The sequence below is a fragment of the Heteronotia binoei genome, chromosome 15 (genome assembly GCF_032191835.1).
Source record: "Heteronotia binoei isolate CCM8104 ecotype False Entrance Well chromosome 15, APGP_CSIRO_Hbin_v1, whole genome shotgun sequence".
NCBI classification, from domain to species: domain Eukaryota; kingdom Metazoa; phylum Chordata; class Lepidosauria; order Squamata; family Gekkonidae; genus Heteronotia; species Heteronotia binoei.
Genome location: NC_083237.1, coordinates 60,709,049 through 60,722,001, shown reverse-complemented (window position 1 = coordinate 60,722,001; position 12,953 = coordinate 60,709,049). Strand labels below are relative to the sequence as shown.

At 47.0% G+C, this 12,953-nt stretch overlaps 1 protein-coding gene across 1 annotated transcript in view; it reads right to left on the bottom strand.

Annotated features, from left to right (window-relative positions):
- LOC132582923 (cell division cycle protein 27 homolog) overlaps nucleotides 1–12,953 on the bottom strand; it is a 51,400-nt gene that overhangs the window by 13,983 nt on the left and 24,464 nt on the right. The window contains 8 exon segments of the mRNA XM_060254575.1: nucleotides 3,719–3,847; nucleotides 3,952–4,069; nucleotides 6,363–6,571; nucleotides 7,118–7,270; nucleotides 8,434–8,606; nucleotides 9,501–9,708; nucleotides 11,080–11,179; nucleotides 11,635–11,750. Of these exon segments, the coding sequence (XP_060110558.1) occupies nucleotides 3,719–3,847; nucleotides 3,952–4,069; nucleotides 6,363–6,571; nucleotides 7,118–7,270; nucleotides 8,434–8,606; nucleotides 9,501–9,708; nucleotides 11,080–11,179; nucleotides 11,635–11,750 (1,206 nt within the window).

Below are 12,953 nucleotides of genomic sequence, written 5' to 3'. Positions count from 1 at the left end.
AACAGCACTCCACATAGAGCCTATGAAATCTACAGGCATTTTATGCAGAATGCTTACGTAGCAGTCTTAAGGTCAGGGCCACAAACGTATTGTTTTCTTCCCTCCCTATCTCTCTCTCAGCTAGAATGATGAGGGGGAATGACCATCAATGGCTTCCATGGTGACTAAGGAGAACCTCCATGTTCAGTGGCACTAACTCTGTGAATCTCAGAGCCAGGAGGCAACATCAGGGGAAGGCCTCAGTCTCTATACCCTGTTGGTCCTCCAGAGGAACTGGCTGGCCACTGTGTGAGACAGGATGCTGGACTAGATGGACCACTGGTCTGATCCAGCAGGGCTCTTCTTAGTATCACAGAGAATCATAGAGTTGGAAGGGACCTCCAGGGTCATCTAGTCAACCCCCAGCACAATGCTGGAAACTCACAAACACCTCCCCCGAAATTCACAGGATCCTCATTGCTGAGGGTGATGCTGTTCTTAGGTTCTTATGGGCGATGGCTCAGTGGCAGGGCACCTGTTTGGCAAACAGTGAAGAGGACCAAGTAAGAGGTTCTTTTGGGCGATGACTCAGTGGTAGGGCACCTGTTTGGCAAACAGTGAAGAGGACCAAGTAAGAGGTTCTTATGGGCGATGGCTCAGTGGCAGGGCACCCGTTTGGCAAACAGTGAAGAGGACCAAGTAAGAGGTTCTTATGGGCGATGGCTCAGTGGCAGGGCACCTGTTTGGCAAACAGTGAAGAGGACCAAGTAAGAGGTTCTTATGGGCGATGGCTCAGTGGCAGGGCACCTGTTTGGCAAACAGTGAAGAGGACCAAGTAAGAGGTTCTTATGGGCTATGGCTCAGTGGCAGGGCACCTGTTTGGCAAACAGTGAAGAGGACCAAGTAAGAGGTTCCTATGGGCGATGGCTCAGTGGTAGAGCACCTGTTTGGCAAACAGTGACGAGGACCAAGTAAGAGGTTCTTATGGGCGATGGCTCAGTGGCAGGGCACCTGTTTGGAAAACAGTGAAGAGGACCAAGTAAGAGGTTCCTATGGGCGATGGCTCAGTGGCAGGGCACCTGTTTGGCAAACAGTGAAGAGGACCAAGTAAGAGGTTCTTATGGGCGATGGCTCAGTGGCAGGGCACCTGTTTGGCAAACAGTGAAGAGGACCAAGTAAGAGGTTCTTATGGGCTATGGCTCAGTGGCAGGGCACCTGTTTGGCAAACAGTGAAGAGGACCAAGTAAGAGGTTCCTATGGGCGATGGCTCAGTGGTAGAGCACCTGTTTGGCAAACAGTGACGAGGACCACGTAAGAGGTTCTTATGGGCGATGGCTCAGTGGCAGGGCACCTGTTTGGAAAACAGTGAAGAGGACCAAGTAAGAGGTTCCTATGGGCGATGGCTCAGTGGTAGAGCACCTGTTTGGCAAACAGTGACGAGGACCAAGTAAGAGGTTCTTATGGGCGATGGCTCCGTGGCAGGGCACCTGTTTGGAAAACAGTGAAGAGGACCAAGTAAGAGGTTCCTATGGGCGATGGCTCAGTGGCAGGGCACCTGTTTGGCAAACAGTGAAGAGGACCAAGTAAGAGGTTCTTATGGGCGATGGCTCAGTGGCAGGGCACCTGTTTGGCAAACAGTGAAGAGGACCAAGTAAGAGGTTCTTATGGGCTATGGCTCAGTGGCAGGGCACCTGTTTGGCAAACAGTGAAGAGGACCAAGTAAGAGGTTCCTATGGGCGATGGCTCAGTGGTAGAGCACCTGTTTGGCAAACAGTGACGAGGACCAAGTAAGAGGTTCTTATGGGCGATGGCTCAGTGGCAGGGCACCTGTTTGGAAAACAGTGAAGAGGACCAAGTAAGAGGTTCCTATGGGCGATGGCTCAGTGGCAGGGCACCTGTTTGGCAAACAGTGAAGAGGACCAAGTAAGAGGTTCTTATGGGCGATGGCTCAGTGGCAGGGCACCTGTTTGGCAAACAGTGAAGAGGACCAAGTAAGAGGTTCTTATGGGCTATGGCTCAGTGGCAGGGCACCTGTTTGGCAAACAGTGAAGAGGACCAAGTAAGAGGTTCCTATGGGCGATGGCTCAGTGGTAGAGCACCTGTTTGGCAAACAGTGACGAGGACCACGTAAGAGGTTCTTATGGGCGATGGCTCAGTGGCAGGGCACCTGTTTGGAAAACAGTGAAGAGGACCAAGTAAGAGGTTCCTATGGGCGATGGCTCAGTGGTAGAGCACCTGTTTGGCAAACAGTGACGAGGACCAAGTAAGAGGTTCTTATGGGCGATGGCTCCGTGGCAGGGCACCTGTTTGGAAAACAGTGAAGAGGACCAAGTAAGAGGTTCCTATGGGCGATGGCTCAGTGGCAGGGCACCTGTTTGGCAAACAGTGAAGAGGACCAAGTAAGAGGTTCTTATGGGCGATGGCTCAGTGGCAGGGCACCTGTTTGGCAAACAGTGAAGAGGACCAAGTAAGAGGTTCTTATGGGCTATGGCTCAGTGGCAGGGCACCTGTTTGGCAAACAGTGAAGAGGACCAAGTAAGAGGTTCCTATGGGCGATGGCTCAGTGGTAGAGCACCTGTTTGGCAAACAGTGACGAGGACCAAGTAAGAGGTTCTTATGGGCGATGGCTCAGTGGCAGGGCACCTGTTTGGAAAACAGTGAAGAGGACCAAGTAAGAGGTTCCTATGGGCGATGGCTCAGTGGCAGGGCACCTGTTTGGCAAACAGTGAAGAGGACCAAGTAAGAGGTTCTTATGGGCGATGGCTCAGTGGCAGGGCACCTGTTTGGCAAACAGTGAAGAGGACCAAGTAAGAGGTTCTTATGGGCTATGGCTCAGTGGCAGGGCACCTGTTTGGCAAACAGTGAAGAGGACCAAGTAAGAGGTTCCTATGGGCGATGGCTCAGTGGTAGAGCACCTGTTTGGCAAACAGTGACGAGGACCAAGTAAGAGGTTCTTATGGGCGATGGCTCAGTGGCAGGGCACCTGTTTGGAAAACAGTGAAGAGGACCAAGTAAGAGGTTCCTATGGGCGATGGCTCAGTGGTAGAGCACCTGTTTGGCAAACAGTGACGAGGACCAAGTAAGAGGTTCTTATGGGCGATGGCTCAGTGGCAGGGCACCTGTTTGGAAAACAGTGAAGAGGACCAAGTAAGAGGTTCCTATGGGCGATGGCTCAGTGGCAGGGCACCTGTTTGGAAAACAGTGACGAGGACCAAGTAAGAGGTTCTTATGGGCGATGGCTCAGTGGCAGGGCACCTGTTTGGCAAACAGTGACGAGGACCAAGCAAGAGGTTCCTATGGGCGATGGCTCAGTGGTAGAGCACCTGTTTGGCAAACAGTGAAGAGGACCAAGTAAGAGGTGATACAAAAGACCTCTGCCTGAGAACCTGAAGAACGCCTGCCAGACTTTGTAGACAATACTGACTCTGAGCAACAGTCCGGTTCAGTAGAAGGCAACTTCAAGTTCATCAGGAGGACCAGAAAGCCTGAGCAGTGTTTTATGGTGTTCTGATGGGTCTTTCACACGGCTTCCATTTGAGGATTTTTCTTCGGACCGACACAGCTATCTGGAGCCTCTGTGCGTTTTATCAGAATAAACTGCGATGTACTTAGAGTTACTAACAAGTAAAGGGTGGCCTCTGAATCTGAGAGATTGCTACTAACTTCAGGGGATGTGAGCAGTACGTGGGGTTAGCGACAAGTCAGCAGTTCAGCTCGAGCTGCACGGTTTATGCCTCACCTTGTACTTCTCGTTTGCAAACAATACCGAGGCTCTGTGGAATTTGCAGAGGGGGTTCTTGGGGTCGATGTTAATGGCCTTGTTGAGAGTATCCAAAGCCTTTTCAGATTTCTTCAGTGCATGCTGGACCTGCAAAACAAACGGATATCGGAAGACTGGATCGTGCTTAAAGTTTGAGGCTCGCGGGTGTTAGTCTCGCAGGTGGGGAGTACAATTAAGCGTGATTTACTTACAACTCCGATGTGGCACAGCAAGACAGAACTCTGGGGATTTATATGAAGTGCTTTCTGGAAATGCATTTCCGCAAGACTGAATTTCTCCTGTTTGTAGTATATCATGCCCAAGCCGTACCTGCCAATATCAAACCAAGACTGTCACGCGTGCACGCCTTCTGTATTACTGGAGATCACAGGGCAGGATCCAGCGCAAAATTTCCACTTGCGACAGAGCTCCTGTGCAAGCAGAAATGCACGAAATGAAATGCACGGTAGCTGCCTGTGCTAAACCTCACGTATGGCGCTCCCGTCTGTGTTTCTGCTTGTGCAAGATCTTGTGCAACCCATTTTGGGCACTCAAATATACAGGGGCCGTTATGGCCCCTACATGGTGGAATCAGCTGCCAGAGGAGGTGAGGGCCCTGCGGGACCTTGCCCAGTTCCTCAGGGCCTGTAAGACGACCCTCTTCCGGCTAGCCTACACCTAGCTAAGATGAGAACTCAATGTAGCTTGCCAGACTTCTGTTTTATGTTTTATATGTATTTGGAACGTTTACCGGTTTTTAAGGTTTTAACTGTTTTAAATGTTTGATGGTTTATATATTTAAATATTGTTTAATTTTTATGTTGATCAATTGCTGGAAGCCGCCCTGAGCCACTTGTGGGAAGGGCGGGATACAAGTCATAGATAAATAAATAAAAAAAAAATACAGAGAGCAAAAGCATAAGGTGAAGAAGACGACATTGGATTTATATCCCGCCCTCCACTCCGAAGAGTCTCAGAGCGGCTCACAATCTCCTTTACCTTCCTCCCCCACAACAGACTCCCTGTGAGGCAGATGAAGATATTGGATTTATATCCTGCCCTCCACTCCGAAGAGTCTCAGAGAGGCTCACAATCTCCTTTACCTTCCTCCCCCACAACAGACACCCTGTGAGGTAGATGAAGATATTGGATTTATATCCCGCCCTCCATTCCGAAGAGTCTCAGAGCGGCTCACAATCTCCTTTCCCTTCCTCCCCCACAACAGACACCCTGTGAGGTGGGTGGGGCTGAGAGGACTCTCACAGCAACTGCCCTTTCAAGGACAACCTCTGCCAGAGCTATGGCTGACCCAAGGCCATTGCAGCAGGTGCAAGTGGAGGAGTGGGGAATCAAACCCGGTTCTCCCAGATAAGAGTCCGCACACTTAACCACTACACCAAACTGGCTCAGAGGTGTGCACAAGAGGAACCGTGCTAAGCCCATCTATGCTTTTGCTTGCGCATTACTGGATCCAAGCCATACACTGTGCAGGGTGGATGGAGAAAGAGCAGACAAAACCAGTTCAACAGACAGTAACTTGTTGGGGCGGGGGGGAAAGCACAGTGTCTACACAATTCATTCTACACCAGGGGTGGTCAAACTTGCTTAACATAAGAGCCTCATAGAATAAACGTTAGATGTCTGAGAGCTGCAAGACATAAACATCAGATAGTTTGTGGAGCTGTGAGACAAGGAAGGAAGGCAAATAGATGGGGTGGGAGGAGAGAGAGGTGGAAAAAAGCAACTTTAACTCTAAATGCCTTCTCCAAGCCAGCCAGATAGGGCAGTGGAAGCTTCAAGAGCCATACAATATGCGTGAAAGGTCACATGCAGCTCCTGAGCCAGTTTGGCCATCACTATTCTCAAACATAAGAACATAAGAGAAGCCATGTTAGATCAGGCCAATGGCCCATCCAGACCAACACGCTGTGTCACACAGTGGCAAAATTTTTATATATATATATATACATACACACTGTGGCTAATAGCCACTGATGGACCTCTGCTCCATATTTTTATCTAAACCCCTCTTGAAGGTGGCTATGCTTGTGGCCGCCATCACCTCCTGTGGTAGTGAATTCCACATGTTAATCACCCTTTGGGTGAAGAAGTACTTCCTTTTATCCGTTTTAACCTGTCTGCTCAGCAATTTCATCGAATGCCCACGAGTTCTTGTATTGTGAGAAAGGGAGAAAAGTACTTCTTTCTCTACTTTCTCCATCCCATGCATTATCTTGTAAACTTCAGTCGACGTTTCTCCAAGCTAAAGAGCCCCAAGCGTTTCAACCTTTCTTCATAGGGAAAGTGCTCCAGCCCTTTAATCATTCTAGTTGCCCTTTTCTGGACTTTCTCCAATGCTATAATATCCTTTCTTCTGTGCTTTAGAGCTAAGTTGTGACATGCTGCTTCTAGCACAGAATCAGCTTAAATGCACCTTTCCCATTATTGCCTAAGAAAAAAATCTTCCAAAATAATATCCTGCATAAACCACAATACACACGGAGGGCGTACTGCCCATATGGAAGGCAAAGATTTGTTTATGAGACTGACAGACTTTTGGCTTGCATATTTGGAGGGTTGCTCTTAAGACACTCCGGCCTCTCTCATTAAAAATATTTCTTACCAGGCATTATAATGCCGAAGGTTCATTCTGATTGCATTCCTGAAGCAGGCCAGTGCTTTCTCAAGTTCCTCCGTCAGAACAAATTCATGCCCCAGGAGAGTGTAGGCATAAGCATAGTTTGGATCGACTTGGATAGCTCTCTGGAAAAACTTGATGGCGATGTCATGTTCCCGTTGCAAACTGAAGCAATTTCCTGCCGCGCACCACGCCTGGCAAGAAAGCAAAGCAAAACGGTAGACAGTAGCACAATACGGTTTTCCCTCGTGAGAGAGAGGAAAGCTTGCAACAAATATGGATTCACCTATGGGGTAATATAAGGAGCCCCTTGGCGCAGAGTGGTAAGCTGCAGTACTGCATTCCAAGCTTTGCTCACAAGCTGAGGTTAATCCTGGGGGAAGCTGGGTTCAGGTAGCTGGCTTAAGGTTGACTCGGCCTTCCATCCTTCCCAGGTCGGTAAAATGAGTACCTAGCTTGGTGGGGGGGAAGTGTAGATGACTGGGGAAGGCAATGGCAAACCACCCCGTAAAAAAAAAAGTCTGCTGTGAAAACGTCATGATGTGACAGCGCCCCAGAGTCGGAAACGGCTGGCGCTTGCACAGGGGGACTTCCTTTACGCTTTTTTATGGGGTAATATGGATACACAGCAAGATCTTTATAGTAAAGGCCTTGAAGCAATTTCAAACTTTGGGTTTTTTACGTCTTAGGAGTGAACTGGACATTGAAGCATGCAGAGTCAACATGGGCACAGCGGTTACCTCTGGCGAGTTTTTATCCATGTCCGTTAAGTCTTTTGAAAGAACTGAAAGAGCCACATCTTTCTGCAGATGCCACAGTGTTGTGGAGTAGATTTCCATGCCTTCTACTCTGTAGTTTTCAAGCCTTCTTACTTCAGAGAATATCCTCTCGGCCTACGAGACAAATGAGCAAACTGCATTTCAGCAACACGAGCAGAGGAATGTGTGTGAGAATTTTCTCCGTAGCTTATTCTGGTGCATCCCAATAAGTCCTCATTGACCTTCAAGCTTATTTGCTCTCTCTCTGGATGGCCCCATTGGGTTGTGCTAGCAATTATCCCAGGAACTGCATACTTCTAACAGCAAGAAAGAAATAAGGAACCCAAATGTTATGGTTCCTGAAAAAGAAGAAGACGACATTGGATTTATATCCCGCCCTCCACTCCGAAGAGTCTCAGAGCGGCTCACAATCTCCTTTATCTCCCTCCCCCACAACAGACACCCTGTGAGGTGGGTGGGGCTGGAGAGGGCTCTCACAGCAGCTGCCCTTTCAAGGACAACCTCTGCCAGAGCTATGGCTGACCCAAGGCCATTCCAGCAGGTGCAAGTGGAGGAGTGGGGAATCAAACCCGGTTCTCCCAGATAAGAGTCCGCACACTTAACCACTACACCAAACTGACTCTCCAGATAGACTATGAGCATGGCCCAATATTTTAAAAATACAGAATACCTCCCTTATAGAAGGGCTTTTACTCTTGCCAGGTGTGATGTTATGCCATCTAAGGTAAATGAAGGGAGATTTCGAAGGACCCCATACAGTGAAAGAATCCGTGCATGCCCCATTGGTGAGGTGGAAACACTGGAACATATTCTCATTCTTTGTCCCCTCCATAAGGAAGTTAGGGACAAGACAATTCTCCCTATTCTGGACCAGTCTAAGGGGCTAATGGATAAGATATCTCTGGGGAAATTGTTGGTTGATGAAATACCAGCAATCGCTAGAGTGACAGCCAGGTGTTGCGCCCAAGCGATCACACAGAAAAATAGTTTTAAACGACAGAAGCTTTTTCTTTTGGTGTAGGCTTTGTGGAGCTATTACAAAGGACTGCCGCTATGTACTAACGTTTTATCTACATTTTAACGCTGCTGTATTATATGGACATGTATTATACCTTTGACAGATTTGTACTTTCTGCTTCTGATAGATTTGTGCTTTTTATCTGGTCTAGCATGACTGTTAAGCCGCCCAGAGTCCGCTTATGGAAATCGAAATAAATAAGGGCCATTTTTGTGCATACTTCAGCTCAGAACAACAAGCCATTTCATGCCAGACTTACCTGCATATATTCTCCCAGCTCAAAGTAAGCTCTCCCGATTTGGCACAGCACCCAGCCCGTGTTGTAGTGGTGAGAAGGCAAATGACTCAGGATGTGAATGGCTTCCTTACAGTTGTAAGAACACAAGGCTAAATACCCTTTCCCCATGTCGCGAAGAAGGCTCATCAAACCTTCTAGGAGAAAAACGCAGTAAGGACACAGGAGAACAAAAGAGGCTCAGAAGAACCTGCCTGACTCAAAGTGCCTACGGCCCAGTGTTAAGAAACCGAAATAACAATGTCAAATACTCCCCCCTGCCCACCTGAAACATTTATAAAATAAGTCTGCCGGTGCAATCTAGGGGACAGAGAGCAAGACCAGGGCAGGGAAGACCTGAGTGGGAGAGTAAAGATCAGAAATCTTTAATCTCAACAATGTTGGCAACAGCTTGCATGATGATTGCTAAATTTGGAAGAACGCCCCCCCCCCCCCCCGATTGAAATGCAGTATAATAAGCTACGGGACCGGTACATAATGGGAAAGACGATAACCCTTTCTTCGATAATGATACTGATTTGCCTATAGATTATGATTTGCTTTGGGCCCCAGTTTTGGAATTCCTTGGGGAAATTTCTTTTTTGCCTAACAGAAGGAATTATAGGCTATATCTCAATTCTTAATACCTACCATGTTATATACTGTTTTTGTAAATTGTTTGTTATATGCATTCAATGGTCTAAACTAGATTTTTATACGTTAAGATTTGTATTTTTATTATTTATTCTCCCTATGCTCCCTTTGTATTGGATTAGATTTAATAAAATAAAATTTATTAAGATAATTTTTTTTAAAAAAACCCTTCTGCTGTGAGCCAACACTCTCATTTCCGTAGGCAAGAAGAAGGTGGTGCATTTTTAAAAGATTACTTCCCCACAGCTGTGGAATTCTCTTTCCTTGGGAGAGCATAGGCGTCATTTTAACTGGACCAGAGAAGGTCAAATTTGGAATTATTATATCGTATAGCTACATGTTGCTGGGATAGCACAAACAAGCGGCCTTAAATGAATTCTTAGGAACGCTTCACACACCTGCTGCTGCTTTCTGTAACGTGAACGCTTGGATCTGTGGCGTTACAGAGGCGATCTTTCCTTCTGAAATGATGGACGAATCAAGTTTGGTGATTTCCAAGCTGTCATTTATGTTTGGCTGTGTGATTCCTCCCTTATTGGTTTTACACTTTGTCTTCCGGTTTGCAATTTTCGGTGGAAACTTCATTTTTAACTTTTTACTATTCTCCTATGGGGAGAAGAAACACTTGTAAGAACTCTGACCCTATGGCCAAAAGAGCATAGTAATTCATAGTATTCAGACTGCATGTAACTGTGTTGGTCCAAAGCAAAAATCCCCAAACAAAAGACATTACTAGGACCAAACAAAATAACACAACGCACTGAACAAGCTTTCAAGTTCTCATCAGGCTGAATGATAAAAAGCTATAGAAGGGAGAGAGAAGACATTAAGATGTTTTGGGCCCTAATCTTAAATCCCCACACATCTACTTCCTGTACTTTATGTGAGGAGGTCTTGAATAGACTGAGCAGTGCTTGACCAGAAATTCAGACAAACCTTTTGTGGTTTATTTGTAGGCCATTTATTAGGACATACTGTTTTATTCTGAAATTAGAATCACAAAAAATGGAAGGGGCAAAACGGCCACATAGTTCAACCGCCCTCTACAAAGTAGGGCCTTCCAGTTCCCCACTGACACCTCCCCCATTGACCCACACAATCCTCAATAGAATTGAGCGCATGTACATGTGTTAACAGTCAAATAGCAATATCAAGGGTTGTGAGGCAGGCAACGGCAAACCACCACTGAATGTCTCTTGCCTTGAAACCCACTGGGATTGCCATAAATCAGCTGTGACTTGACAAAAGGAAGGAAGGAAGGAAGGAAGGAAGGAAGGAAGGAAGGAAGGAAGGAAGGAAGGAAGGAAGGAAGGAAGGAAGGAAGGAAGGAAGGAAGGAAGGAAGGAAGGAAGGGAGGGAGGGAGGTTGGTTTTATATTCACCAAATGCTAAGCATCATCTACAACAGGGGTGGCCAATGGTAACTCTCCAGATGTTTTTTTGCCTACAATTCCCATCAGTCCCAGCCATTGGCCATGCTGGCAGGGGCTGATGGGAATTGTAGGCAAAAAACATCTGGAGAGCTACCATTGGCCACCCCTGATCTACAATGGTAACACTTTCATTACACTTTTAAGAAGAAGAAGACTGCAGATTTATACCCTGCCCTTCTCTCTGAATCAGAGAATCAGAGCGGCTTACAATCTCCTATATCTTCTCCCCCCACAACAGACACCCCCTGTGAGGTGGGTGGGGCTGACAGGGCTCTCACAGCAGCTGCCCTTTCAAGGACAACTCCTGCGAGAGCTATGGCCGACCTAAGGCCATTCCAGCAGCTGCAAGTGGAGGGGTGGGGAATCAAACCCGGTTCCCCCGGATAAGAATCCGCACACTTAACCATTACACCAAACTGGCTCATTATGGCTTAAACCCATTCCCATTCTGGACCTTATTCTAGCAACAGGAATAACTCCCCAGCTGTTCACCACCCACTCAGGAGTTAACTGATCTTCAGGGCACAAGAAGAATCCCCTTTTACCTTTGTGGTAGAGCTATCGCTAGAGAACAGACGAGAACTTCTTCGAGGCAGTACGTTAGGTGGAGCAGCAATGGTTGGGCTCAATACCTGAGGTGTTGTACTAAAGAACAAGAGAGGTTCAAAAATTCTTGACTGCTCTTTATGGAAATTAGAAGAGAAGGCATAGCCCCCCCCCCCATTCTGTTCAAGGCAAAGCAGGAGCAGCCCATGAAATACACCAGGAGGGAACGTTTTGTCATCTCGTCCAACCCCCTGTACAATGCAGGAAACTCACAGATACCTCCCCCTAAATTCACAGGATTTTCACTGCTGTCAGATGGCCATCTAGCCTCTGTTTAAAAACCTCCAAGGTAGGAGAGCCCACCACCTCCCGAGGAAGCCTGTTCCACTGAGGAACCGCTCTAATGGTCAGGAAGTTTTTCCTAATGTTGAGCTGGAAACTCTTTTGATTTAATGTCAACCCACTGGTTCTGGTCCTACCTTCTGGGGCCATAGGAAACAATTCCACACCATCCTCTATTGTATTCACCAAAGGCTAACAAAAACATCCCATACCTTGTCTGAGGGCCCGAGCTTTGAGTTTGTGCAACAAGAATTGGCGTTACTTCCCGGCTATTGCCGCTTTGAGAGAAGACAGACTTTGTTCCAGCTTGGCTTATTCTGGTGACCGTCTATATAAAAATATATTAACGTGGTTATGGCTCTGATATACTATTCGCAACCACAAACCCAATATTAACAACCACAAACTTTACTACTTGTGACAAACAACATGGAGGATGCAATCTGCCAATTGCATTTCAGTTCATTCTCCATACTAGATAATGAGTTGTTTTCTTTTTTGTGTGTGTGAATTGTTTTAAATCACATGGTTAGCTCCTCTAACTTTTTGTGCATGGAAGAGCGGGGTGTTTATTTACTTGCTTAATTTATACCTGCCTTCCTCCCCAACAGGGAATCAAAATGCTTTACATCGTTCTCTCTACCATTTTATCCACATAACCACCCTGTGAGATAGGTTAGGCTGTGAGTGTGTGACTGGCTCAAGGTCAGCCGCCCAGCAAGCTTCTGTGATAGAGGGGGGATTCGAAACCAGGTCTTCCAGATGCTTGTCTGACATCCATCCACTATACCACACTGGCTTTATCGAAACATTTCAATTAATCAATTGGCATTATATATTATCTATCCATCTATCCATCCATCCATCCATCCATCCATCCATCCATCCATCCATCCATCCATCCATCTTGGATTTATATCCCGCCCTCCCCGCCGAAGCAGGCTCAGGGCGGCTCACAACACATAACTTACAATAAAGAAATTTACATTAAAAGCATTAAACGGTTTGAAACAATTTGGTGCTAATTCCGATACAGATTTAAGATGGCATTCAATCATCTTAAGCGTCCATTGGATCTGGCGTCTTGGTGGTGGTCAGCCAGTTTAGTGTAGTGGTTAGTGCTATCTGGGAGAACCGGGTTTGACTCCTCCACTTGCAGCTGCTGGAATGGCCTTGGGTCAGCCATAGCTATCGCAGGAGTTGTCCTTGAAAGGGCAGCTGCTATGAGAGCCCTCTCAGCCCTACCCACCTCACAGGATACCTGTTGTGGGGGAAGAAGATACAGGAGATTGTAAGCCGCTCTGAGTCTCTGATTCAGAGAAAAGGGTGGGGTATAAATCTGCAATTCTTCTTCTGTTAAACGCTAACTGAAACAGTGTCATCTTATTAAGCCTTGTGGAACTGGGCAAGGTCCCGCAAGGCTTTGACCTTCTCAGGCAGTTGGTTCCACCAATGAGGGGTGGCAACCAGTGTTCCCTTTAAGCTGCAGAGTCTTGTGAGCCAAAAATCTGCTTTGTGAGCTACTGGTATT